Source organism: Scyliorhinus torazame, chromosome 2, assembly GCF_047496885.1.
Source record: "Scyliorhinus torazame isolate Kashiwa2021f chromosome 2, sScyTor2.1, whole genome shotgun sequence".
NCBI lineage: Eukaryota > Metazoa > Chordata > Chondrichthyes > Carcharhiniformes > Scyliorhinidae > Scyliorhinus > Scyliorhinus torazame.
The window spans coordinates 170,471,476-170,496,960 of record NC_092708.1 but is presented as its reverse complement, the minus strand read 5'-3'; the positions used below and the strand labels follow the sequence as shown (position 1 = coordinate 170,496,960).

Sequence of the window (25,485 nt, the reverse complement as noted above, 5' to 3'; positions counted from 1 at the left end):
GTTGGATAGGGTGGACAGTGAGAGGCTTCTCCCTCGGATGGATACGGCTGGCACGAGGGGACATGACTTTAAACTGAGGGGTAATAGATATAGGACAGAGGTCAGAGGTAGGTTCTTTACGCAAAGAGTAGTGAGGCCGTGGAATGCCCTACCTGCTACAGTAGTGAACTCGCCAACATTGAGGGCATTTAAAAGTTTATTGGATAAACATATGGATGATAATGGCATAGTGTAGGTTAGATGGCATTTGTTTCGGTGCAACATCGTGGGCCGAAGGGCCTGTACTGCGCTGTATTGTTCTATGTTCTATGTTCTATGTATGTTCTATATCAAGATCTGCAGAGGGACAGGTAGTATTGAGGAAGCAGGGGGGCTGCAGAAGGATTTGGACAGGCTCGGATAGTGGGCAATGAAGTGGCAGATGAAATACAATGTGGAAATGTGTGAGTTACGCAAGGAGGAATTTAGGCAAAGACGATTTTCTAAATGGGGAAATGCTTCGGAACGCAGAAGCACAAAGGGACCTAGGAGTCCTTGTTTACGATTCTCCTAAGGTTAATGCGCAGGTTCAATCGGCAGTTGTGAAGGCAAATGCAATGTTAGTATTCATGTCAAGAGGGCTAGAATACAAGACCAGGGCTGTACTTCTGAGCCTGTATAAGGCTCTGGTCAGACCCCATTTGGAGTATTGTGAGCAGTTTTGGGCCCTGCGTCTCAGGAAGGATGTGCTGGCCTTGGAAAGGGTCCAGAGGAGGTTTACCAGAATGATCGCTTTTGTATGAGGAATGGTTGAGGACTCTGGGTCTGTACTTATTGGAGTTTAGAGGGATGATGGGGGATGTTATTGAAACTTACAGGATACTGCGAGGCCTGGATAGAGTGGATGTGGAGAGGATGTTTCCACTTGTAGGAAAGGACGATCCTTTAAAACTGAAATGAGGAGGAATTTCTCCAGCCAGAGGGTGGTGAATTTGTGGAATTCTTTGCCGCAGAAGGCTGTGGAGGCCAAATCACTGAATGTCTTTAAGACAGAGATAGATAGGTTATTGTTTAATAGGGGGCACATCATGAGGCCCCGCGTGTACCGCAGCTGCGTGACGTTTGAGGACCTTCCGGACCGGGCATGCAGATGGAGACTGCGGATGAGTCGAGGGATAGTGCGACACATATGCCAGATGATGGCACACCTGGCTCCGCAGGGGTATGGGGGAATTACACCTGCTCCCGGTGGCCATCAAGGTGACGGTCATGCTGAACTTCTATGCCACGGGGTCGCTCTAGTCGCAGAGTGGGGACCTGTCTGGGCTTTCACAGACATCGGTGCACAGATGCATCCACGCCATCATAGAGACCCTATATGCCAAGGCAGACCAGTACATACAGTACCATGTGGACCACGTCCACCAGGATGCTCGGGCAGTGAGGTTCGCTGCCGTTGCCGGGATGCCCCGGGCCCAGGGGGTGGTCAACGGGATGCAGGCTGCCCTACGGCCACCTGCGGATAACAGGCCGCTATATACAAACAGGAAGGGCTACCACTCCATGAACATAGAGCGACCAACAGACACATATCATACACATCTGCACCCCATACCCGGGCAGCATGCACGACTCCTTCATACTGGCACACTCGGTGATCCCCGACATGTTCGAAGGACACCCCCCGGGATGCAGGGCTGGCTGCTGGGCGACAGGGGTCACCCATTGCGGTCTTGGCTGATGCCGTCTATCCGGAAGCCATTGACCGACGCGGAGACCTGCTACAACAACGCACATACAGTGACCAGGGGTGTGGTCAAGCAGTGCTTCGGAGCCCTGAAGGTGCGCTTCAGGTGCGTAGACAGCCTCTGGAGGGCTCCTCCAGTACGAGGCTTGGAGGATCGCCTGCATCATGGTGGCCTGCTGCATCCTCCACAATATAGCCCAGCAGAGGGGGCGATGTGCTGAAGGAGGATGAGGAGGAAGGGCAGGCCTCGTCCGAAGAGGAGGATGTGGGGGAGGGGAACAATGAGCGGGACATGGGGCTCGGGCAGGCACGAGAGGCCGTGTAACGCCGTTGCCAGGGCCAGAGTGCACGGGCCACCCACGTCGCCTCATGCTTGACCGACTAGGAGGGGGAGGGGGGTTGCTGGCCAGGGGCATGGACACCACCATCCCAGACCCACACCCCCTCACCTCGCACACCAGCAATCCACCCGCATGCACACCACCTCTATGACATATACCTGCGGCGCGATGAGTTGGGGGCAATGGTTTGGCAGTGACAACAGGTCTGGGCCATGGGATGGAGGATGATAACAGCCCACTCTGCGATGAGCTCCGTGCTCCACATTGTATGGCAATATCTGACTCCTGCCCACAGTAGCACCTCCCACCTGGGTGATCCCTGCATGCGAGCTGGCCAGTCCATCACACATTTCCGTCGAATCCCTGGGGTGCGGGTGCTGAGGATGGTCGGGGCAGTGGGGGAGGGAAGGGAGGGAGGGGGGAGCATGGTCCACCCACAGGGCCTGCACTGGCTCCCACCCCCCACTCCCCTGGCCAGCACTGGCCAGCCCACACCCATCAGACAGAGCACCGAGGCAGGTTTCAATGGTGTTAACAGGTGTTCATTGTGAATAAACATACACAGTATGTGCCCTAACCCCTATAACTAAACTGTGGTCTGCACCCGTGCCAACTTAGCTGATGCCTAGGTGGTTCCCCAGTGTGGTAGTCACCACTGTTTGTATATGTTACGTATATGAGAAGTAATACGGCAAGGCTCCTGTACTACAGGTACGGGAGTAGATCCCTGCCTGCTGGCAGAGTATAAATGTGTGTGCTCACCGAGCTGCAGCCATTTCGGCAGCAGCTGCAGGAGGCAACACATCTCTGTGTAATAAAGCCTCGATTACTCTCTACTCTCGTCTCGTTGTAATTGATAGTGCATCAATTTATTAAGCAGAGATTTTACAGCGATGGACCGACGCATCAAGCCAGATCGCCTGCAGCTGCACCCTCAAGCAGACAACGCCACGACGGCCTTCGACCACTGGCTAGCTTGCTTTGAAGCCTACATCAGATTAGCGACAGAACAACCCTCAGAAGCACAGAAACTCCAGATCCTGTACACACAGTTGAGCTCCAATATTTTTCCTCTTATCCGGGACGCGCCCAACTACGCTGAGGCCATGGGGCTTCTGAAAGAGAACTACACCAGGCCGATCAACAAACTCTATGCCAGGCACCTCCCGACCATGCGGCAACACCTCCCCGGTGAGTCATTGGAAGATTTCTGGCGTGCCCTGCACGCCCTGGTGAGGAACTGCGATTGCCAGGCAGTTTCGGCCATTGAACATTCCGAACTCCTAATTAGGGACGCTTTCGTTACGGGCATAGGGTTGGCGTACATCCGCCAGCGCCTCTTAGAAAGGGATACGCTCAACCTCGCGGCGACCACGAAACTCGCGACCTCACTATCGGTAGCCTCCTGTAATGTACAAGTGTACGTCCCCGACCGCACGCCGCACCTCTCCTGGACATAGTGGACCCCACCAGCAACCGCCCCCAGCCAACCCCAAACCTGCACCGCGCGGCAGCCAGCCAACCCGGGGGGCCTAAGTGCTATTTCTGCAGGCAGGCAAAGTACCCCCGGCAGCGCTGCCCGGCGCGGAGCGCAATCTGCAAGGCCTGCGGGAAGAAGGGGCATTTCGTTGCAGTGTGCCAAGCCCGGTCGATCGCCGCTGTAACCAGGCCCAGTGTTCCTGCACCCCCACATACGACTCGTGAGCGCCACCATTTTCGTTCCCGCAACCCACATGCAACCCGTGGGCGCCGCTATATCCTTGCATCCGAACACATGCTGCCCATGGGCGCTGCCATCTTCCCCCCATCAGACCTTGTGTGGCCCGTGGGCGGCGCCATCTTTAACAGTGCCCACCATGTGCGCCCGTGGGCGCCGCCATCTTCGGAGCCATTTTGGACGGCGCCTCAGGACCCCTGCTCGTCGGGCACTTCATCAGGCCGTTCAACGCCCGCAACAGCCGCTGACCAGCCCGGGGCCCACCAACACCAGCCACAGCTCACCTCCATCACGCTCGACCAGTCCCGGCCACACAACCTCGCAACCGCGACAACGACGGTGAAAGTCAATGGCCACAAGACATCTTGCCTTCTCGGCTCCGGGAGCACGGAGAGCTTAATCCACCCCGATATGGTAAGGCGCTGCTCCCTCGCGGTACATCCCGGTACCCAACGAATCTCCCTGGCCTCCGGATCCCACTCCTTGGAGATCCCGGGGTACTGCACCGCCACCCTCACCATCCAGGGGATGGAGTTCAACAACTTCTGGCTCTACGTCCTCCCCAACCTCTGCGCTGCCTTGCTACTCGGCCTGGACTTCCAGTGCAACCTCCAGAGTCGAACTCTGAAATTCGGCGGGCCCCTACCACCCCTTACTGTATGCGGCCTCACAACCCTTAAGGTCGACCCACCTTCTCTGTTTGCAAACCTCACCCCGGATTGCAAACCCGTCGCCACCAGGAGCAGACAGTACTGTGCCCAGTACAGGACCTTCATCAGGCAGCACGGTAGCATAGTGGATAGCACAATTGCTTCACAGCTCCAGGGTCCCAGGTTCGATTCCCGGCTTGGGTCACTGTCTGTGCGGAGTCTGCACGTCCTCCCCGTGTGTGCGTGGGTTTCCTCCGGGTGCTCCGGTTTCCTCCCACTGCCCAAAGGTGTGCAGGTTAGGTGGTTTGGCCATGTTAAATTGTCCTTAGTGTCCAAAATTGCCCTTAGAGTTGGTTGGGGTTACTGGGTTATGGGGATAGCGTGGAGGTGTGGGCTTCGGTAGGGTGCTCTTTCCGAGAGCCGGTGCAGACCCGATGGGCCGAATGGCCTCCTTCTGCACTGTAAATTCTATGAAAATCAGGTCAGAGGTCCAGCACCTACTGTGGGAAGGCATCATTGAGGCCAGCAACAGCCCCTGGAGAACAGAAGTGGTAGTTGTAAAGACTGGGGAGAAACACAGGATGGTCATTGACTATAGTCAGACCATCAATCGGTACACGCAGCTCGACGCGTACCCCCTCCCACGCATATCTGATATGGTCAATCAGATTGCACAGTACCGGGTCTTCTCTACAGTGGACCTGAAATCTGCCTACCACCAGCTCCCCATCCGCAAGGCGGACCGCCAATACACTGTGTTCGAAGCAGACGGCCGCCTTTACCACTTCCTTAGGGTTCCCTTCGGCGTCACTAATGGGGTCTTGGTCTTCCAACGGGAGATGGACTGAATGTTGGCCGGTACGGACTGCGGGCCACCTTCCCGTACCTGGATAACATCACCATCTGCGGCCACGACCAGCAGGACCACGACGCTAACCTTTTCAAATTTCTCCACACCGCCAAACGCCTGAATCTTACGTATAACAAGGAGAAGTGCGTGTTCAGCACCAACCGCTTAGCCATCCTTGGCTATGTGGTGCAAAATGTAGTTCTAGGGCCCGACCCCGACCGCATGTGGCCCCTCATGGAACGCCCCCTCCCCCACTGCCCCAAGGCCCTCAAATGATGCCTGGGGTTCTTCTCGTACAACGCCCAGTGGATCCCTAACTATGCGGACAAGGCCCGCCCACTCATTCACTCCACAGTTTTTCCCCAGACGGCCAAGGCTCACCAGGCCTTCAACCGTATCAATGCCGACATCGCCAAGGCTGCGATGCATGCGGTCGACGAGACCCTCCCCTATCAAGTCGAGAGCGATGCATCAGACGTTGCTCTTAGCCGCCACCCTCAACCAGGCAGGCAGACCCATGGCATTCTTTTCCCGCACCCTCCATGCCTCCGAAATTCATCACTCCTCTGTCGAAAAGGAGGCCCAAGCCATCATTGAAGCTGTGCGGCATTGGAGGCATTACCTGGCCGGCAGGAGATTCACTCTCCTCACTGACCAACGGTCGATTGCCTTCATGTTCAATAATAAACAGCGGGGCAAGATCAAGACTGATAAACTCTTGTGGTAGAGGATCGAGCTCTCCACCTACAATTACGAGATTTTGTATCGCCCCGGTAAGCTCAACGAGCCCGCCAGTGCCCTATCCCGAGGTACATGTGCCAGCGGACAAGTGGACCGACTCTGGGCCCGACACGATGGTCTCTGTCACCCAGGGGGTCACCCGGTTCTTTCACTTCATAAAGGACCGCAATCTGCCCTACTCCATTGTGGAAGTCAGGGCGGTCACCAAAGACGGCCAGGTCTGCGCAGAGTGCAAACCGCACTTCTACCGGCCAGACCGAGCACACCTGATGAAGGCTTCCCGTCCCTTTGAACACCTCAGCATGGATTTCAAAGGGCCCCTCCCCTCCTCCGACCGAAACACGTACTTCCTTAACGTGGTCGATGAATACTCCAGATTCCCCTTCGCCATCCCATGCCCAAATATGATGTCTGCCACAGTCACCAAAGCCCTCAATAGCATTTTCACTCTTTTCGGTTTCCCCGCTTACGTCCTTTATGAGTGGTGAGCTGCGTCAATTCCTGCTCAGCAAGGGCATTGCCTCAAGCAGGACGACCAGCTACAACCCCCGGGAAGCGGGCAGGTGGAGAGGGAGAACGGGACGGTTTGGAAGGCCGTCCTGCTGGCCCTACGGTCTAAAAATCTCCCGGTCTCCCGCTGACAGGAGGTCCTCCCCGACTCTCTCCACTCCGTCCGATCGCTACTTTGCACTGCGACTAATGAAACACCCCATCAACGCCTCCTTTCCTTCCCCAGGAAGTCCACCTCCAGGGTTTCACTCCCAACGTGGCTGGCAGCTCCAGGACCCGTTCTCCTCCGCAAGCACGTGCGCTCCACAAGGCGGACCCGTTGGTCGAGAGGGTACAGCTACTCCATGCAAACCCGCAGTACGCCTACGTGGGGTATCCCGATGGCCGACAAGACACAGTCTCCCTCAGGGACCTGGCACCATCTGTGTGTCCCCCCTCCAGCCAACTGCCCCGGCACCACCCATCCTCCCCCCAGCGCACCTCACCACAGCCCCTGCTCCAGGACGATCTGTCCTCCCCTTGGTCCCACCCAGGGATGAAGATGAGGACTACACGCTCCCGGAGTCACCGGTAACCAAGCCGGCACCTGCATCACCACCGGGACTACGGCACTCACAACGGAGGATCAAGGCACCCGACCGGCTAAATTTGTGAACTTTCCCCAAACTGTACACTTTAAAAATGCTCACGTACCATGTAAATAGTTTTCCACCTCCCCCGCTGGACACTTTTTTAACAGGGGGTGAATGTGGTAGTCACCACTGTTTGTATATAGGTAAGGCTCCTGTACTACAGGTACGGGGGTAGATCCCTGCCTGCTGGCTCTGCCCAGTAGGCGGAGTATAAATGTGTGTGCTCACCGAGCTGCTCCCATTTCTGGTAGCAGCTGCAGGAGGCAACAAATCTCTGCTTAATAAAGCCTCGATTACCCTCTACTCTCGTCTCGTCGTAATTGATAGTGCATCACCCAGACGGTACAGCAGGAGTGGAGGTGGCCTTCTGTGGCTACTGCCCTGTGACAAGTGTCCTCGCTGGTGCACATCTCCTGGGGTGACCCAGTCTGGTTGGGCCCGGCTGCAGGTTGGGCGTCCCGGGTAGCGTGGTGCCGCCCTGTTCTGCCTGTTGCTCACCAGATACACCAGGGACAGGAGGGGGGAGTCCGAGGTACTGCGCCTTTCCGGCACCTCCCCTGCAGGGGTCTCTTCTCCCTCGCGGTGCCCGATGACCCCCGGGCTGCTCAATGGGACGGGGGGGCGAGCGGAGCCACCCCCTGAGGCCTGCGCCTGCAGGTGCAGGAAGCCACTGTCATCCCCTCCTGTAGTCGCTGGGTCTCTGACTGTATTTCATCTGTAGCTGGGACTGGATCTTCCAGGAGACTGGGACCCATCTGGGCGGCAGCTGGTTCCTGGGGACGGCCTGCCCTCCGACTATTCGGCTCCTCGGATGTTCCTACCTCCACCTGCTGTTCCGGATGCGATGTGTGGTGTTCACCAGTGGGTGTCCCAGGAGCCTCTCCACTAAATTGCCGAACCGAGGTGATGACCTCTGAGATGGGGAGGGTGTTGGAGACAGCTGTGACGGAAAGTCAATGTCCTCATCCGACCCGAACTTCGGAGTCTCCTGAGTCTTGGGCAGAGGGCTTGTGTTCAGGCTGCTCTTCCCGTCAGTGCTCTGCCATCGGTGGGGCACCAGCTCTGGCACTGGCTAGGGGCAGGGAGCTCCGGATCGACCGGCCCCATCTCCGGCAGGTCCTGCACGACACAGGATGGCATGTATGGTTAGAGAGCGAGATGGGGGGTTGTGGGGGGGAGGGGGTTTGCGGGTGTTGAGGGGGATGTGGGTTGTGGGGGGGTGAGGTGGGGGTGCGGGGGCTAAGGTGGTTGTGGATTGCGGGGTGTAAGGTGGGTGTGGGTTGCGGGGGATGAGGGGGGTGTGGGTTGTGGGGGGTGAGGGGAGTGTGTGGGGGAGGTGATGTCATCACATGTGTCATGGGGACCCGCAACTAAGTGGGGTCTCACTTGCTCACCCGTCGCCGACCTCCGCCTCGGCGACCTCCCTTTCCCCCGCGCTGGCAACCATGTCTAGTGCCCTCTGCTCAGGTAATGGTGATGGGCCGAGGTCTGATGGTCCCCCTCCGGTCTTCTCCCCCTCTCGGCGGTTCTGTGTGGCCTTCTCCTGGAGGCAGGGGTCAAACACAAACACGACATTGTTAGACTGTCCGACACGTGTAGCCCAGGGGTTGGGTAGATGATGGCATCAGTGACCAGGGCACCTGGCCATTGAAGTGTTGGGTACTCTGACACACAGACGAATCAACACGGTTGCAAATGGTACAACGCGGTTTTATTTCATTGAACTATAAACATAGTAAACTCTGGTATTCAGCACATTGTGAACCTCTGAGTGGCTGGCAATGAGGTCTGTGCCCTGAGCTCTCTCCTGCTCGAGTGCCCAGGAAGTGTTGTGTTCCCTGCTTTGTACTGTGTATGCTCTTGTCCGTGATTGGCTGTTGTGTTGTGTGTGTTGATTGGTCCGTTGATCTGTCCATCATTATGTGTGCATGTGTTGTGATGTTCACCCGAATATCATGACAGCCCCGCTTTTTTACAGGATTATGTGCCTACGTGGTTATAAATAGAGATGTGTACTGAGTGTAGCTAAATGTGTGTGTGTAATATTTACAGCATGTACATGGGGTTTAACTATATACAAGGGGCGATGTCGGGTGTGACATAACAACGCGGGCCTGGCCACGGGCGATGACGGAAGGGGCATGGTAGCAGGCAGCTCCACAAAGTCGAAATCAGGAGCAACAGGAGGGCATTGTGTCGGTGTAAGGTCTCGTCGCGAGCGTGGAAGCAGGCGAAGAGTCCGGCGATTGCGCCGATGAACGGATCCATCAGGCATGCGAACCAGGAACGAGCGGGGAGCCACGCGTCGGAGAACTTCGGCAGGTGCTGACCAGCCGCCTTCTGGTTGGTGGATGTGGACTTTGTCTCCAGGGGCCAGAGCGAGAAGATCAGTTGCCCGTGTGTCATATGACCTCTTCTGGCGACCGCGCTGCATTTGCATCCTGTGCAGTGCCGGAGCATGGTCGATCGTGGGTGCCAGAATGGAAGGTACAGTAGTCCTGAGGGCGTGACCCATCAGCAGCTGGGCTGGTGAGAGACCAGTGGCTAGTGGGGCCGAGCGATAGGCCAGCAGGGCGAGGCAGAAATCCGATCTGGCAGCAGCAGCTTTGCAGAGGAGCCGCTTGACAATGTGAACGCCCTTCTCCGCCTTTCCGTTGGACTGGGGGTGCAGAGGGCTGGACGTCACGTGTGTGAAGCCATACGAGGCAGCAAACGATGACCATTCCTCGCTGGCGAAATAGGGCCCATTGCCCGACATGGCAGTCATCGGAATGCCGTGGCGCGCGAAGGTGTCTTTGCAGGCCCTTATGACAGCGGACGACGTCAAATCGTGCAGGCGTATGGCCTCTGGGTAGTTGGAGAAGTAGTCAACGATGATGACATAGTCCCTGCCGAGCGCGTGAAAGAGGTCCATACCCACCTTCGCCCAGGGGGACGTCACCAGCTCATGGGGCAGAAGCGTTTCAGGAGGTTGCGCCGGCTGAAACCTTTAGCAGGTTCGGCAGTTGAGCACCATATTGGCAATATCATCACTGATGCCCGGCCAGTATACCGCCTCTCGGGCTCTCCTTCTGCACTTCTCGACCCCCAGGTGGCCTTCGTGTAGTATGTCGAGAACCAGCTTGTGCATGTTGCGCGGAATCACAATCCGGTCTAGCTTCAGAAGGACACCATTAATGATGGCCAAGTCGTCTCGGACATTGTAGAATTGCGGGCACTGCCCTTTGAGCCACCCTCCCGTCATGTGGCGCATCACATGTTGTAGAAGGGGGTCAGCCACAGTCTCTCGGCGAATACGGGCCAGACTGGAGTCGTCAGCTGGCAGATTTGCCGATGTGAAAGCCACCTGTGCTTCGACCTAACATACGAACCCCTCCGAATCTGGCGGCGTGCTCACTGCTCTCGATAGGGCATCCGCAATGATAAGGTCCTTCCCTGGGGTGTAGACCAGTTGGAAGTCAAACCTCCTAAGTTTAAGTAGGATGCGCTGGAGGCGAGGGGTCATCTCGTTCAGGTCCTTGTTTATGATGCTGACCAGGGGGCGGTGGTCAGTTTCAACCGTAAACCGGGGAAGACCATACACATAATCATGGAACTTGTCCAAACCGGTTAGCAAGCCCAGGCAATCCTTTTCGATCTGTGCATAGCGTTGTTCTGTGGGGGTCATGGTCCGTGAGGCATAGGCGACCGGGGCCCAAGATGCAGTGTCATTCCGCTGCAGGAGCACTGCCCCAATGCCGGACTGGTTGGCATCAGTCGAGATTTTAGTGGCATGAGACGTGTCGAAAAACGCCAGTACCGGTGCAGTGGTGAGCTTGAGTTTGAGCTCCTCCCATTCCTGCTGGTGTGTGTGCTGCCACTGGAACTCCGTGGACTTCTTGACGAGGTGACGCAGAGCTGTCGTGTGGGAGGCAAGGTTGGGAATGGACTTCCCCAGGAAGTTGGCCATGCCTAGGAAGCGTAGCACTGCTTTCTTGTCTGCCGGCTGCGGCATGGCTGTGATGGCGCTCACCTTGTCTGCATCCGAACGGACCCCTGATCGGGAAATGTGGTACCCCAGGAACTTCAGCTCGGTTTGGCCGAAAGAACACTTGGCTCGGATGAGGCGCAGGCCGTTTTCACGTATGCGTGCAAAGACGTGTTGGAGACGATAGATGTGCTCCTCTGGTGTGGTGGAACAGATGATGACGTCGTCCACGTAGACGCGCACCCCTTCGATGCCTTCCATCATCTGCTCCATGATCCTGTGAAAGACCTCGGATGCCGAGATGATGCCAAATGGCATTCGGTTGTAGCAGAACCTGCCGAATGGGGTGTTGAAAGTGCACAGCTTTCGGCTGGACGGGTCCAGTTGGATCTGCCAAAAGCCCTTAGAGGCATCCAATTTTGTAAATATTTTCGCCTGGGCCATTTCACTCGTGATCTCTTCCCGTATGGGTATGGGGTAATGTTCCCTCATGATATTGTAATTGAGGTCTTTTGGGTCAATACATATCCGGAGCTCGCCGGAGGGTTTCTTGACACACACCATGGAGCTGACCCATGACGTGGGCTCCGTGACACTGGATAGGACCCCTTGATCCTGGAGATCCTGCAGCTGCTGCTTGAGGCGGTCTTTGAGTGGCGCAGGGACACTGCGAGGTGCGTGAATGACTGGGGTGGCGTCTGGTTTGAGCCGGTGTATGGCAGTGTTCCCATGCCCTCGAATGCCTCCTGGTTGTGGGCGAGGAGCGATTGGAGCTGTGCGTAGAACTCTGCATCCGGGAAGTCAGACGTTCCATCTGGAGAGAGTGAGTGGACTTGTTGCACGAGGTGGAGAGCCTTGCATGCCTGTACGCCGAGCAGGGAGTCCTTCGATGAGCCAACTATCTCGAATGAGAGTGTGGCCGTGTGTGTGTTGTGTGTCACCTGGAGCTGGCAAGATCCCATAGCCGGGATAACGTTCCCGTTATGGTCGACCATCCTGCACCAGGATGGCCGAATTGGTGGTCTGACCGTCATGGCGTAGAAGGCTGACCATGCTATGTGGTTGGCGGAGGCACCAATGTCCAGGCGGAAAGTTATCGGCGATCGGTTGACCGTCAGGGTGGCACACCATTCATCACCCGGATTGATCGTGTTAACTCGATTGCCATCAATGACCGCAACCCGAAAGGCGTCTCGGTCATCTGTGTCACCGGTCTGGATGTCGTCTGGGCAAGATTCGTAATGGGGAGGCTGAATGGTCCGCACGTCCTTGCGAGGTTGTCGGAGTTGTGGAAGATGGACAGGTTGAGCTGCTCGACAGTAAGCAGCGTAATGGCCCACCTTGCCACAGCGTAGGCATTGTCGGGTTCTTGCAGGACATTGCCGCTTTAAATGTGCAGCTCCAAAGTTGCCGCACGTCGTGACGTCATGACGTTCGTTCCGCCACTGCGCATTGCGCAGTTCGGTCTTGCGTCGGGCGCGCCTGCGCATCACGTCCCTCAGTGTTGCCGTAGGTTTTGGCGGGCACAAGCGCGGGAGGCCTCGAAAAGCGCGCAAAATGGCCGATGTCGTCCGGGCCACGGGCCGGGAGGAACTCGATCGCCTGGACCCGTTCAGCCTCATGGGGCACCTGGCTCGCCGATCCGGCCACGTAGGACCCCCGCCACGCCGATTCGGTCGCCTGAAATTGTGCATAGCGGCTAGTCGCGTTTTCGTGCAGGACACAGGCTTCGATTGTGGAGGCTAAGGTGAAGCCTTTTATTTTTAAAAGCTGCTGGCGTAGGGTGCCCGAGGCGACCCCAAAAACGATCTGGTCCCGAATCATGGAGTCTGAGGTGGTGTCGTAACCGCAGGACTGCGCGAGGATGCGGAGATGGGTAAGGAATGACTGAAAGAGCTCATCCTTACCTTGCAGGCACTGCTGGAAGACATATCTCTCGAAGCTTTCGTTGACCTCGACGTTGAAGTGTTGGTCGAGCTTGAGAAGGACCGTCTTGTATTTGGATTTGTCCTCGCCTTCCGTGAACACCAGGGAGTTGTAGACATGGATGGCGTGCTGCCCTGCGGTGGTGAGGAGGATGGCAATCTTTCTGGTGTCCGAGGCGCTCTCTCTTTCGTTGGCTTCCAGAAAGAGCTGGAAGCGCTGCTTGAACAGCTTCCAATTTATGCCGAGGTTCCCAGCGACTTGCAGCGGCTGCGGTGTGTTGACGGTGTCAATGGCGCAGGATGGCAGATTTGTGGGTAGGAGTCAATTCACACCTGGTATCATGAAGTGTTGGGTACTCTGACACACAGACGAACCAACACGGTTGCGAATGATACAACGCGGTTTTATTTCATTGAAGTATAAACATAGTCAACTCTGGTATTCCGCACATGGTGAACCTCTGAGTGGCTGGCAATGAGGTCTGTGCCCTGAGCTCTCTCCTGCTCGAGTGCCCAGGAAGTGTTGCGTTCCCTGCTTTGTACTGTGTATGCTCTTGTCTGTGATTGGCTGTTGTGTTGTGTGTGTTGATTGGTCCGTTGATCTGTCCATCATTATGTGTGTATGTATGTGCTGTGATGTTCACCTGAATATCATGACAGTCATTGCAGCTGGCATGGGTGCTGGTATGTGGGGCAGGGCGGGGGTTCGGTTGTCCCTGAGGGGGAAGGGGCCGGGTTAGTGCCAGAGGCAGAGCGCTGCCTACTCACCCTGGCCGCCATGAGAATGTTATGCAGTTTCTTCCCGCACTTGATGCCAGTCTGGATGTTGTTGCCCACAGCGCCGACCGTGTCTGCCACCTGCACCCAGGCATGGTGAACGGCAGCGCCTGGTGGCCTTCCTCCCGGGCCGGGGTACAGGATCATCTGCCTCTCCTCCACGATGTCCATGAGGGTGTCCAGCTCAGCGTCCCTGAACCGTGGCGCTGCTCTCCTTCCAGCCATCTTGTTGAGTGGGACGGTGTGTGTGGGGGATGGATCGTTTAAGTGCGGCTACAGCGTATGAGTCTCATGTGCGGCAATCACGGACCCGACGAACATGGCGCCGTGTCGCTTGGAACCGGTTGCGTTCCACGTGGCGATGGTGCTCGACCATTGACAGTTGCTGAATCGGTGCACGTGTTGCATCGCTTTTGCTGTCATAAAACACCACTGTTTCCACGCCGGTGTCAGCACTTAGTCCCAAAATCAGAGAATCCAGACCAATATTTTTTCCCCTAAAATAATTGTCAAACATTTTTGTTTTGAACTTGCTACCTTTGCAAATTATTTTTCACACTTATTTTTTTGTAACTCACCTGTTTGTCACCTTTGCTTTTCCTTGTATCTTTCCCAGTCACCAGTATCATTGCTTTGATTCTAGTTTTGTACGCAATTTCTTCATTTTAATATTGTCACTTAACTCTTTATTTATCACTGGATTTCTTTTATTGATCTAGAGATGAAAGGGAAAAAGGTGGAATTCCTGGAAAAATGCAGAGGATTGTGCCTAATTGGATAACTCATTCAAATAACACAGCAGGTGGAGTGGGATGAACCATGATCCACAGTTTGAGATTCAATAACTCTAGGTCTCATTGCTGTTTCTGAGCTTGAGGATGTCACCTCTGGTAACGGAATTTGTCATTATGGTTAAATTTTGTTCTGTTTCAGTCACCCAGAGCCTCTTTCCTCCTTCACTGATTTTTGTTCTAAATTCATTCTAAAAATGACTTTGATAACACTGTGACCTGACTTTCTGTTGGTCTGTTTATTGTTCTAATGTGGCTTCAGGTAAACTGAACTTCTTAAAATATGAAAATGAGTCTGGACTGTCACAAACAACACCCCACAACATTGCTGAGTATGCACTGTAAGAAACGACACCCCTCAACACTGCAGTCATAATATCATGCACCAAGAGATTCAGAAACCGCTTCTTCCCCGCTGACTCCTGAATGGCCCTCTTCTGTACTGAACTGATCTTTCTAAATCACTTTGCTACAGTTGTAGCACTGTGTCATGATATTCAGATAAACATATCATGGTGCAAACACACATACACACTAATGGACAGATCAACGGACCAATTAACACACACGCAACATCACAGCCAATCACCAGTGAGAGCACACGCACTATAAAACAGGGAAAATCACAGTTCCCGTTCATTCCAGCAGGAGACAGCTCAGGGCACAGAGCTCACAGCGTGCCACTCAGACATTCACCATGTGCTGAGTGCCTCTCTAAGATATGTTAGGGCTGGGTCCACAGGTTAACGGGTAAATTACGAACCACAGTCATAAGTTTACAGATGTTGTTATCAAGAGTAAGAAAAGAGTTGTACCATCTACAACCGTGTTGGTTCGTCTGTATAGCGGAACACCCAACACGACATAGTACTAGGTTTGGAACTGTAAGAAACGACACCCCTCAACACTGCAGTGATAATATCATGCACCAAGAGATTCAGAAACGGCTTCTTCCCCGCTGACTCCTGAATGGCCCTCTTCTGTACTGAACTGATCTTTCTAAATCTCTTTGCTACAGTTGTAGCACTGTGTCATGATATTCAGATAAACATAGCATGGTGCAAACACACATACACACTAATGGACAGATCAACGGACCAATTAACACACACGCAACATCACAGCCAATCACCAGTGAGAGCACACGCACTATAAAACAGGGAAAATCACAGTTCCCGCTCATTCCAGCAGGAGACAGCTCAGGGCACAGAGCTCACAGCGTGCCACTCAGACATACACCATGTGCTGAGTGCCTCTCTAAGATATGTTAGGGCTGGGTCCACAGGTTAACGGGTAAATTACGAACCACAGTCATAAGTTTACAGATGTTGTTATCAAGAGTAAGAAAAGAGTTGTACCATCTACAACCGTGTTGGTTCGTCTGTATAGCGGAACACCCAACACGACATAGTACTAGGTTTGGAACTGTAAGAAACAACACCCCTCAACACTGCAGTGATAATATCATGCACCAAGAGATTCAGAAACGGCTTCTTCCCCGCTGACTCCTGAATGGCCCTCTTTTGTACTGAACTGATCTTTCTAAATCTCTTTGCTACAGTTGTAGCACTGTACTCCGTATAGTGAGTATCACTGCAGTAATTCCTTAGGGTAGTGTCCTAGGCCCAACCATCTTCAGCTGCTTCATCAATGACCTGCCTTCCATTATAAGATCAGAAGTGGGGATGTTTGTGGATCACTGCACAATGTTCCACACCATTCGAGACTCCTCAGATAATGAAGCAGTCCATGTCCAAATGCAGCAAGACCTGGACAATATGCAGCTTTATGTTGACAAGTGACAAGTTACATTCGAGCCATACAAGTGCCAGGCTCTTGAACATCTCCTACAAGAGAGGATCTAACCATCGCCCCTCAACATTCAATGCCATTACCATCGCTGCATCCCCCTCAATCAACATCCTGGGGGTTACCATTGACCAGAAACTGAACTGAACGAGCCATATGAATACTGTGGCAACCAGAGCAGATCAAAGGCTAGGAATCCTATGACGGACAACTTGCCTACTGACCCCCTAAAGCCTGTTCACCATCTACAAGGCACAAGTCAGGAGTGTGATGGAATATTCTCCACTTGCCTGGATGAATGCAGCTCCAACAATACTCAAGAAGCTCTACACCATCCAGGACAAAGCAGCCCGCTTGATTGCTCCCACTTCCACAAACAGCCAAACCCTCCACCACAGACGAACAGTGGCAGCCATGTGAACCATCTACAAGATGCACTGCAATAACTCACCGAGGTTCCTTAAACAGCACCTTTGAAACCCACGACTAATACCATCTAGAAGGACAAGAGCAGCAGATACCTGGGTACCCCACCGCCTGGAAGTTTCCCTTCAAGGAACTCACCACCTGACTTGAAAATATATTGTGATTCCTTCATTGTCGCTGGGGCAAAATCCAAGAGCTCCCTCCCGAACAACACAGTGGGTGTACCTCCACCTCAAGGACTGCAGAGGTTCAAGAAGGCAACTCACCACCAGCAACTAAGGATGGGCAATAAATGCTGGCCTAACCAGCGACTCCCACGCCCCATAACTGAATTAAAAAATTGCATCACCCGATGTCTATGTTTATGGATTGACATCATGCATTTATCGTATGTTTTATGTTTTCATTTTAAAAAATAAATTTAGAGTATCCAATTCATTTTTTCCAATTAAGGGGCAATTTAGCGTGGTCAATCCACCTATCCTGCACATCTTTGGGTTGTGGGGTTAAAACCCACGGCATCACGGGGGGAATGTGCAAACTCCACACAGACAGTGACCCAGGGCCGGGATCGAATCTGCGACCTCTGCACCATGAGACATCTGTGCAAATCACTGCGCCATTGTGCTGCCTGTTCTATGTTTTCATGTATGGAGCGATGTGCCTGGACTGTACACAGTACAATACGTTTCACTGTACCTCGATACACGTGGCAATAAATCTAAATCTAATGTAAATCTAATTGCCATACAATTACATGTCTTGCTAAAAGTTCTACAGCCTTTGGAGTACAATCTGGAAGCAAAACACACAGGCATTTATGGATCAGCCATTATGTAGAGTGCTGTAAATAAAGCACATTATTCTGAAAATGTACATGTGCATCTTAATCAGTTTTACAGTCAGCTTCAGCACTTACGCTGAACTATTGGAAACATACCTGGTTGAATGTGTAATGCCAATTCTTCAGGAATGTCAGTGAAAGCACTGTACAGTATCGGAAACACAATGATTCCAATGAATTGTTGCTTTCTTCACACAACAATTAAAATGAGACGGAGGCAAAACACATTCAGTGATACACAGGTGCGTTAAAATGGTTCTATTTAGTGTATGTGACATGTGTTTTGCTGCTTTTGTGCTGAGTTCAAACTATTGCAATCATTAACATAACAAAAGTACAGTCCAGGGAGGCAATTCTGTCCAACATATAAATACCAAGCTGTGTGAAGTGGTGAAACATAGTCAGTTACTCAGTTAAAACTCTGAGCTCAAAATGGGAAAGGCAAGGATAAATCAGAGTTTATATATTGTCTTGGAATTCTTCGTAGCCTAATTTGACAAGTTATTAATTTACAAACCTGTGACTTTTTCCACAGATTATCTTTTACGAGGACAGGAACTTCCAGGGTCGGCACTATGAGTGCAGTAATGACTGTGCTGACCTGTCCCCTTACTTCAGCCGCTGTAACTCCATGCGAGTCATGAGTGACTGGTGGGTGATGTATGAGAAACCCAATTACATGGGATACCAGTATGTTCTGAGCAGGGGAGAATATCCTGACTACCAGCGCTGGATGGGATTCAATGACAACATCAGATCATGTCGCACCTACCCATATGTAAGTTGCTTTTGGTGATTTCTATTTTCTGTCCAATTTCTAGGACTTGGAAAATGATCAGTGTGCTCAACAGTTGATAGGAGCTACTTCTTTGTAATAAGTTTCAAAGATAATCAACCTATTGAATCAATGTTAATAAATTATCTCAACTTTGCTCTCATTGTTGATGCATCATCTGTGCTCCGTTAAATCCTTCTGTTATAATGTTTCTCTTTTTCTACGTATAACAAATGATTTTTTATTAATTCATCATTAATATAATCTTATTTTTATTACAGTACCGAGGTGGAAACTACAGAATGAAGATTTACGAGAGGCCTGACTTTGGAGGACAGATGATGGAATTCATGGATGACTGTCCATCTGTCTATGATCGTTTCCGTTACCGTGACATCCACTCCTGCCATGTAATGGACGGTTACTGGACCTTCTATGAACATCCCAACTACAGAGGCCGACAGTACTTCATGAGACCCGGTGAATACAAGAGATACAGTGACTGGGGCGGCTACAACTCAACTATCGGATCTTTCAGACGCATGAGAGATTTCTAGTTTTTCATTGTAATGTATGATTTAACTTTATTGAATTAGTTGTCAACATAATAAATATTCTCTATTACACTGTCATCTTGTTTAAAACACTTATTTTCAGTTCTTGACAGAAACTGTTCAAAGCAGTACGACTTAGCCGGTGGGCAGGGCAAATGTGTGGACTGATCCTCCAGAAAAACTGGGTCGGTGCCAATCCTCTGCTGACCTTACTAAAGTTTGTGCGGTCAACAGGAGATTATCTAATTTCTTTGGGTACTTCAGGCTCTTTTTTTGCAAGACATAGTGATCTGTTGGGGGTGATGGGGCGGTGGGGAGTGGGTTTGGGAATTTGATGGGTGACAGGTGGACCTGATGCCAGGAGAGAGGTGGTAACGTATCTTTGCAGCTTGGTGGTGCTCGTTGGCCTTCTTCTGACATTGGAAGGAGCTCCTCCTTGTCCAGCTGCCTGAACTAACAGCAGCTGCCACAGCCTCCCAGGCAGCATTGGTGACCCTGCCGCTGGTCCTCCAACCTCCTCGGGAGAACAGGATGTCACGCCTCTCATTCACGGCATTGAGAAGCTTGGCCTGGTCGACATCGCCAAATCCAGGAGCAGGTCTGCGCGCTGCCAGGCTTGTATGTTGACTGGAGTGAGTGGTGAGAAGGCACTTCAAAACAGCTCCCCCTTGTTAGTGACGAGGAGCTGGGGCAGAAAATGCAACTGGTTAACTATTAGCTAGTTCCAGAATTCCCACTTTAACTTTCCCCCACCCTCTACACTGACACACAAGACAGACATGCACAGAGGGGTGGAAAGGGGTAAAAATCAGAAGTGAATGAAAATTGGTCTTTGTTTAGGATGATGGGTTAAGCTCACATTTCTTCACAATAAGCTTGCAGATTAACTTCTTTGGTTTGCAGCCTGTAATGGTCTTCTCAGTAGATCCATTCATTCAGGTTCTCTGTAGTTTAGAAACACAGTACTCACAACTTTCCTGGGGAGGCACCTTACTTCCCTTCAAACATTGCTTTCAGATTGTGCTTTGTACTCAGTCCTCTGTAGTTTCAGCAATTCGCCCACCCTTCCTCCCCCACAGGATTTCTGGACAGAGAAACGCTTACAGAAGCATTTTGGCGACAACTAGCTGGATCTTTTCTCTGTGCTGCCAAAATCAAAACGGAAACCTTGCGACTGGGACTCTGAACTGCATACCAGTGGGATAATATCCAATCACCACCTGTAACCATGCAGAGCACAGCCCTTTGGGTCAATTCATTGTCTACCGGCAAAGCAATCAACCCGAATCCCAACCCACATCTCTCATTGGTGCCTAAATGTCTGCAGCTCCAGTTTAACCAAGCAAATGGTCTCTCCTTAAACCTCTAGATTCTTCTACTGAGCTAAAGACACAGGCTGATTGCCTTAAAGATACATGTCCATTAATCATCTGTGGATCAAAATATGAACGGCAAAATGAAGAGGGAATCAGGGGAAAAAGCATGAAGGTTCCATACCACCTCAATTGGATCCCAAAAAGTGGAAGTGAAGTAACTATGATGCAAATGATTTAAAACTTCCACTCCAGGTGATGGGCAGTTCGTGTCTTTAAAAGGATGGCATTCATGTGATTACTTCCACTCCTCTACCCTTCTGTCGTAAACCATCCTCAATACATCAAAATATTTATTTTCTTGGCTTCCTAAACATAAACAAAAACATTGCCCCAAAACCTGCTGACTCTTTCATCACATATGTCTGTGAGATAGGTTGCAGGGTGTCCATTTCACTGGTACATACAAACAATGTACATTTACATTTTATATCTCTCTGAATTAACGTGACTAAGGAGTAAATTATTTAAAACTTCCACTCCAGGTGATGGGCTGACACTGTCCGTATGTGATTTCTTCCACTCCTTTACACTTCTGCAGTAAACCATCCTCACTCATCACATCAAAATATTTATTTGTTTGGCTTCCCAGACATAAATGAAAACATAGCCCAAATATTTGCGAAATCTTTCATCACATATGTCTGAGAGATAGGTTCTAGGGTGTCCATTTCACTGCTACATACAATGTACATTTATATTTTATATCTCTCTGAATTACTTTCTCAACAATTACAATGTGGTTGTTACAAAATGTTAACGGCCAAGACTGAAGTGGTTCAGAAAGTGGACAACAACATGCCGGTATGTCATAAACCCAACGTGGTCTGTTCACTTCCAAAATATGTTGGAAATCCAGACAGGATCCGAGAGAGCCACTTATATATCCAATTTCGTCTTTGACCCAGGATTCGGAGTTCAACATGCAGCACACATATTTTCCGAGCTGTGCAGAACTCACCAGAGTCAACAAGACAAGAGTGTAGCGGGCAGTCATTGTTCAGTGAAACTGACAGGCTAGTAAGCATTTAAGCAATGGCACTGCAAAAATGCTGCCATATCAACGGCCGTCTGATGATAAAAAAAACATTTGATTGATATGAATTATTGTACCTCGGTTTATTACTTTTATTCTTGCTGATGACAAAAGATCCAATTAATATTCTCTACAATGATCAGTGACAGTTATGGAAGGAAGAATTTATTCTCATTCAGGTGAGGTGTGACTGGACAATCTTCTTACTTAACTACATTACCTCAGCATTTATAGATTGACGATAGCACAGTTGAGATAGGGAATGAAGCTCCTACCTCGGATACACTTGTAGCATTTTCAACCAGCTTTTCTTTGGCCTCTTAATTTGTGCCAAATTTCAGGCCCTCTGAGTGCAGGTGAAGGTACTGAAGGAGAATCAAAAAAGTGTTAGAAACTATTTTATGAGATTGGTGTTTGCTGATTGCAGCCATTCTAATTCACCTTGAAATTCTCTCACTTAAAACTATTTCCTTCTTCTCACGGATAATTGTGCATCGAGAATGGCTCAACTGCATTTCAGTTTAACACTGCAGGTGTGTCTGGACAAAAGCTGAGTCCATGAACTCAGTACAGCACAGTGAAGCATGTTCTTACTTTGATACATATTGTTGCTTTTGGAGCCATGAGATTATTGAATAGTGGCACAGGCTGGGTGGGCCAAATAGACTACCCCTACTCCTTATAACCTGGCTGGCATTGAGATGGCTGGCACTGAGGACTTTGGCAGAATTAACGACATTGGGATTACTGCCAGGATATTGAGCTTAATCCTGCATGGTTCACTCCCTATGCCTCTGAGGGAGTTTTAGCGTTTTGGTTCAAGTAGGTAAACTCATCAGAGTCCCAGATGACCATCGGCCAGTTTCCCTTTTGAGGGGGAGAGCAGACAGGTGGTGATTTAAGCTGAGAATCACCACACCTTATGCAAGGGGCAAGGCAGAGAAGGCCTTGGGTAATCTCAGTGGGTACGGGAATTGAACCCGTGCTGCTGGCCTCACTCTGCATCACAAACCAGCCGCCCAGCCAACTGAACTAAACCGATCCTAGCACATAAGAGAGTTGAGGTCAGATGTACACAATGATATGTGCTTACACTCAATGGCACCCTGCATCATGGTCTAGTTTGGAACCCTTAAATATCCTTGTTCTCACTCTACATGTTTATCCCTGGTATGTCAAAAGAAGATGAATTTGCATAGAGAGCCTCATCATGTAAACTCTGAGATATTGCTTGCATATCCAGGAGCTCCATTAAATGAACCTATAACTCCAGTCATCTTGACAACCACAGACAATGTGATCCTTGACCTAACATGAGGTTACAAAGGAAATCGGAGCAGAAATTGGCCATTTAACCCTACATCTACAATCTACAATCTCTAATTGCCATACAATTTCATGTATTGCTAAAAGTTCTACAGCCTTTGGAGTACAATCTGGAAGCAAAACACACAGGCAATTATGGATCAGCCATTATGTAGAGTGCTGTAAATAAAGCACATTATTCTGAAAATGTACATCTGCATCTTAATCAGTTTTACAGTCAGCTTCAGCACTTACGCTGAACTATTGGAAACATACCTGGTTGAATGTGTAATGCCAATTCTTCAAGAATGTCAGTGAAAGCACTGTACAGTATCGGAAACACAATGAATCCAATGAATTGTTGCTTTCTTCACACAACAATTAAAATGAGACGGAGGCAAAACACGTTCAGTGATACACAGGTGCGTTAAAATGGTTCTATTTAGTGTATGTGACATGTGTTTTGCTGCTTTTGTGCTGAGTTCAAACTATTGCAATCATTAACATAACAAAAGTACAGTCCAGGGAGGCAATTCTGTCCAACATATAAATACCAAGCTGTGTGAAGTGGTGAAACACAGTCAGTTACTCAGTTAAAACTCTGAGCTCAAAATGGGAAAGGCAAGGATAAATCAGAGTTTATATATTGTCTTGGAATTCTTCGTAGCCTAATTTGACAAGTTATTAATTTACAAACCTGTGACTTTTTCCACAGATTATCTTTTACGAGGACAGGAACTTCCAGGGTCGGCACTATGAGTGCAGTAATGACTGTGCTGACCTGTCCCCTTACTTCAGCCGCTGTAACTCCATGCGAGTCATGAGTGACTGGTGGGTGATGTATGAGAAACCCAATTACATGGGATACCAGTATGTTCTGAGCAGGGGAGAATATCCTGACTACCAGCGCTGGATGGGATTCAATGACAACATCAGATCATGTCGCACCTACCCATATGTAAGTTGCTTTTGGTGATTTCTATTTTCTGTCCAATTTCTAGGACTTGGAAAATGATCAGTGTGCTCAACAGTTGATAGGAGCTACTTCTTTGTAATAAGTTTCAAAGATAATCAACCTATTGAATCAATGTTAATAAATTATCTCAACTTTGCTCTCATTGTTGATGCATCATCTGTGCTCCGTTAAATCCTTCTGTTATAATGTTTCTCTTTTTCTACGTATAACAAATGATTTTTTATTAATTCATCATTAATATAATCATATTTTTATTACAGTACCGAGGTGGAAACTACAGAATGAAGATTTACGAGAGGCCTGACTTTGGAGGACAGATGATGGAATTCATGGATGACTGTCCATCTGTCTATGATCGTTTCCGTTACCGTGACATCCACTCCTGCCATGTGATGGACGGTTACTGGACCTTCTATGAACATCCCAACTACAGAGGCCGACAGTACTTCATGAGACCCGGTGAATACAAGAGATACAGTGACTGGGGCGGCTACAACTCAACTATCGGATCTTTCAGACGCATGAGAGATTTCTAGTTTTTCATTGTAATGTATGATTTAACTTTATTGAATTAGTTGTCAACATAATAAATATTCTCTATTACACTGTCATCTTGTTTAAAACACTTATTTTCAGTTCTTGACAGAAACTGTTCAAAGCAGTACGACTTAGCCGGTGGGCAGGGCAAATGTGTGGACTGATCCTCCAGAAAAACTGGGTCGGTGCCAATCCTCTGCTGACCTTACTAAAGTTTGTGCGGTCAACAGGAGATTATCTAATTTCTTTGGGTACTTCAGGCTCTTTTTTTGCAAGACATAGTGCTCTGTTGGGGGGGATGGGCGGTGGGGAGTGGGTTTGGGAATTTGATGGGTGACAGGTGGACCTGATGCCAGGAGAGAGGTGGTAACGTATCTTTGCAGCTTGGTGGTGCTCGTTGGCCTTCTTCTGACATTGGAAGGAGCCCCTCCTTGTCCAGCTGCCTGAACTAACAGCAGCTGCCACAGCCTCCCAGGCAGCATTGGTGACCCTGCCGCTGGTCCTCCAACCTCCTCGGGAGAACAGGATGTCACGCCTCTCATTCACAGCATTGAGAAGCTTGGCCTGGTCGACATCGCCAAATCCAGGAGCAGGTCTGCGCGCTGCCAGGCTTTTATGTTGACTGGAGTGAGTGGTGAGAAGGCACTTAAAAACAGCTCCCCCTTGTTAGTGACGAGGAGCTGGGGCAGAAAATGCAACTGGTTAACTATTAGCTAGTTCCAGAATTCCCACTTTAACTTTCCCCCACCCTCTACACTGACACACAAGACAGACATGCACAGAGGGGTGGAAAGGGGTAAAAATCAGAAGTGAATGAAAATTGGTCTTTGTTTAGGATGATGGGTTAAGCTCACATTTCTTCACAATAAGCTTGCAGATTAACTTCTTTGGTTTGCAGCCTGTAATGGTCTTCTCAGTAGATCCATTCATTCAGGTTCTCTGTAGTTTAGAAACGCAGAACTCACAACTTTCCTGGGGAGGCACCTTACATCCCTTCAAACATTGCTTTCAGATTGTGCTTTGTACTCAGGCCTCTGTAGTTTCAGCAATTCGCCCACCCTTCCTCCCCCACAGGATTTCTGGACAGAGAAACGCTTACAGAAGCATTTTGGAGACAACTAGCTGGATCTTTTCTCTGTGCTGCCAAAATCAAAACGGAAACCTTGGGACTGGGACCCTGAACTGCATACCAGTGGGATAATATCCAATCACCACCTGTAACC

General features: G+C 50.5%; 2 protein-coding genes across 2 annotated transcripts; both read left to right on the top strand.

Annotated features, from left to right (window-relative positions):
* Positions 1–18,125: 18,125 nt before the first annotated feature.
* LOC140393463 (gamma-crystallin S-1-like) lies at positions 18,126–19,113 on the top strand. The gene is made up of 2 exons (XM_072479794.1): positions 18,126–18,484; positions 18,763–19,113. The coding sequence occupies exons 1-2, from the start codon at positions 18,338–18,340 to the stop codon at positions 19,036–19,038; spliced, it is 423 nt and encodes a 140-aa protein (XP_072335895.1). The 5' UTR covers positions 18,126–18,337; the 3' UTR covers positions 19,039–19,113.
* A 4,245-nt stretch (positions 19,114–23,358) lies between these two features.
* On the top strand, positions 23,359–24,336 carry LOC140393470 (gamma-crystallin S-1-like). Its single transcript, XM_072479801.1, has 2 exons — positions 23,359–23,707; positions 23,986–24,336. The coding sequence occupies exons 1-2, from the start codon at positions 23,561–23,563 to the stop codon at positions 24,259–24,261; spliced, it is 423 nt and encodes a 140-aa protein (XP_072335902.1). The 5' UTR covers positions 23,359–23,560; the 3' UTR covers positions 24,262–24,336.
* The last annotated feature ends 1,149 nt before the right edge of the window (positions 24,337–25,485 follow it).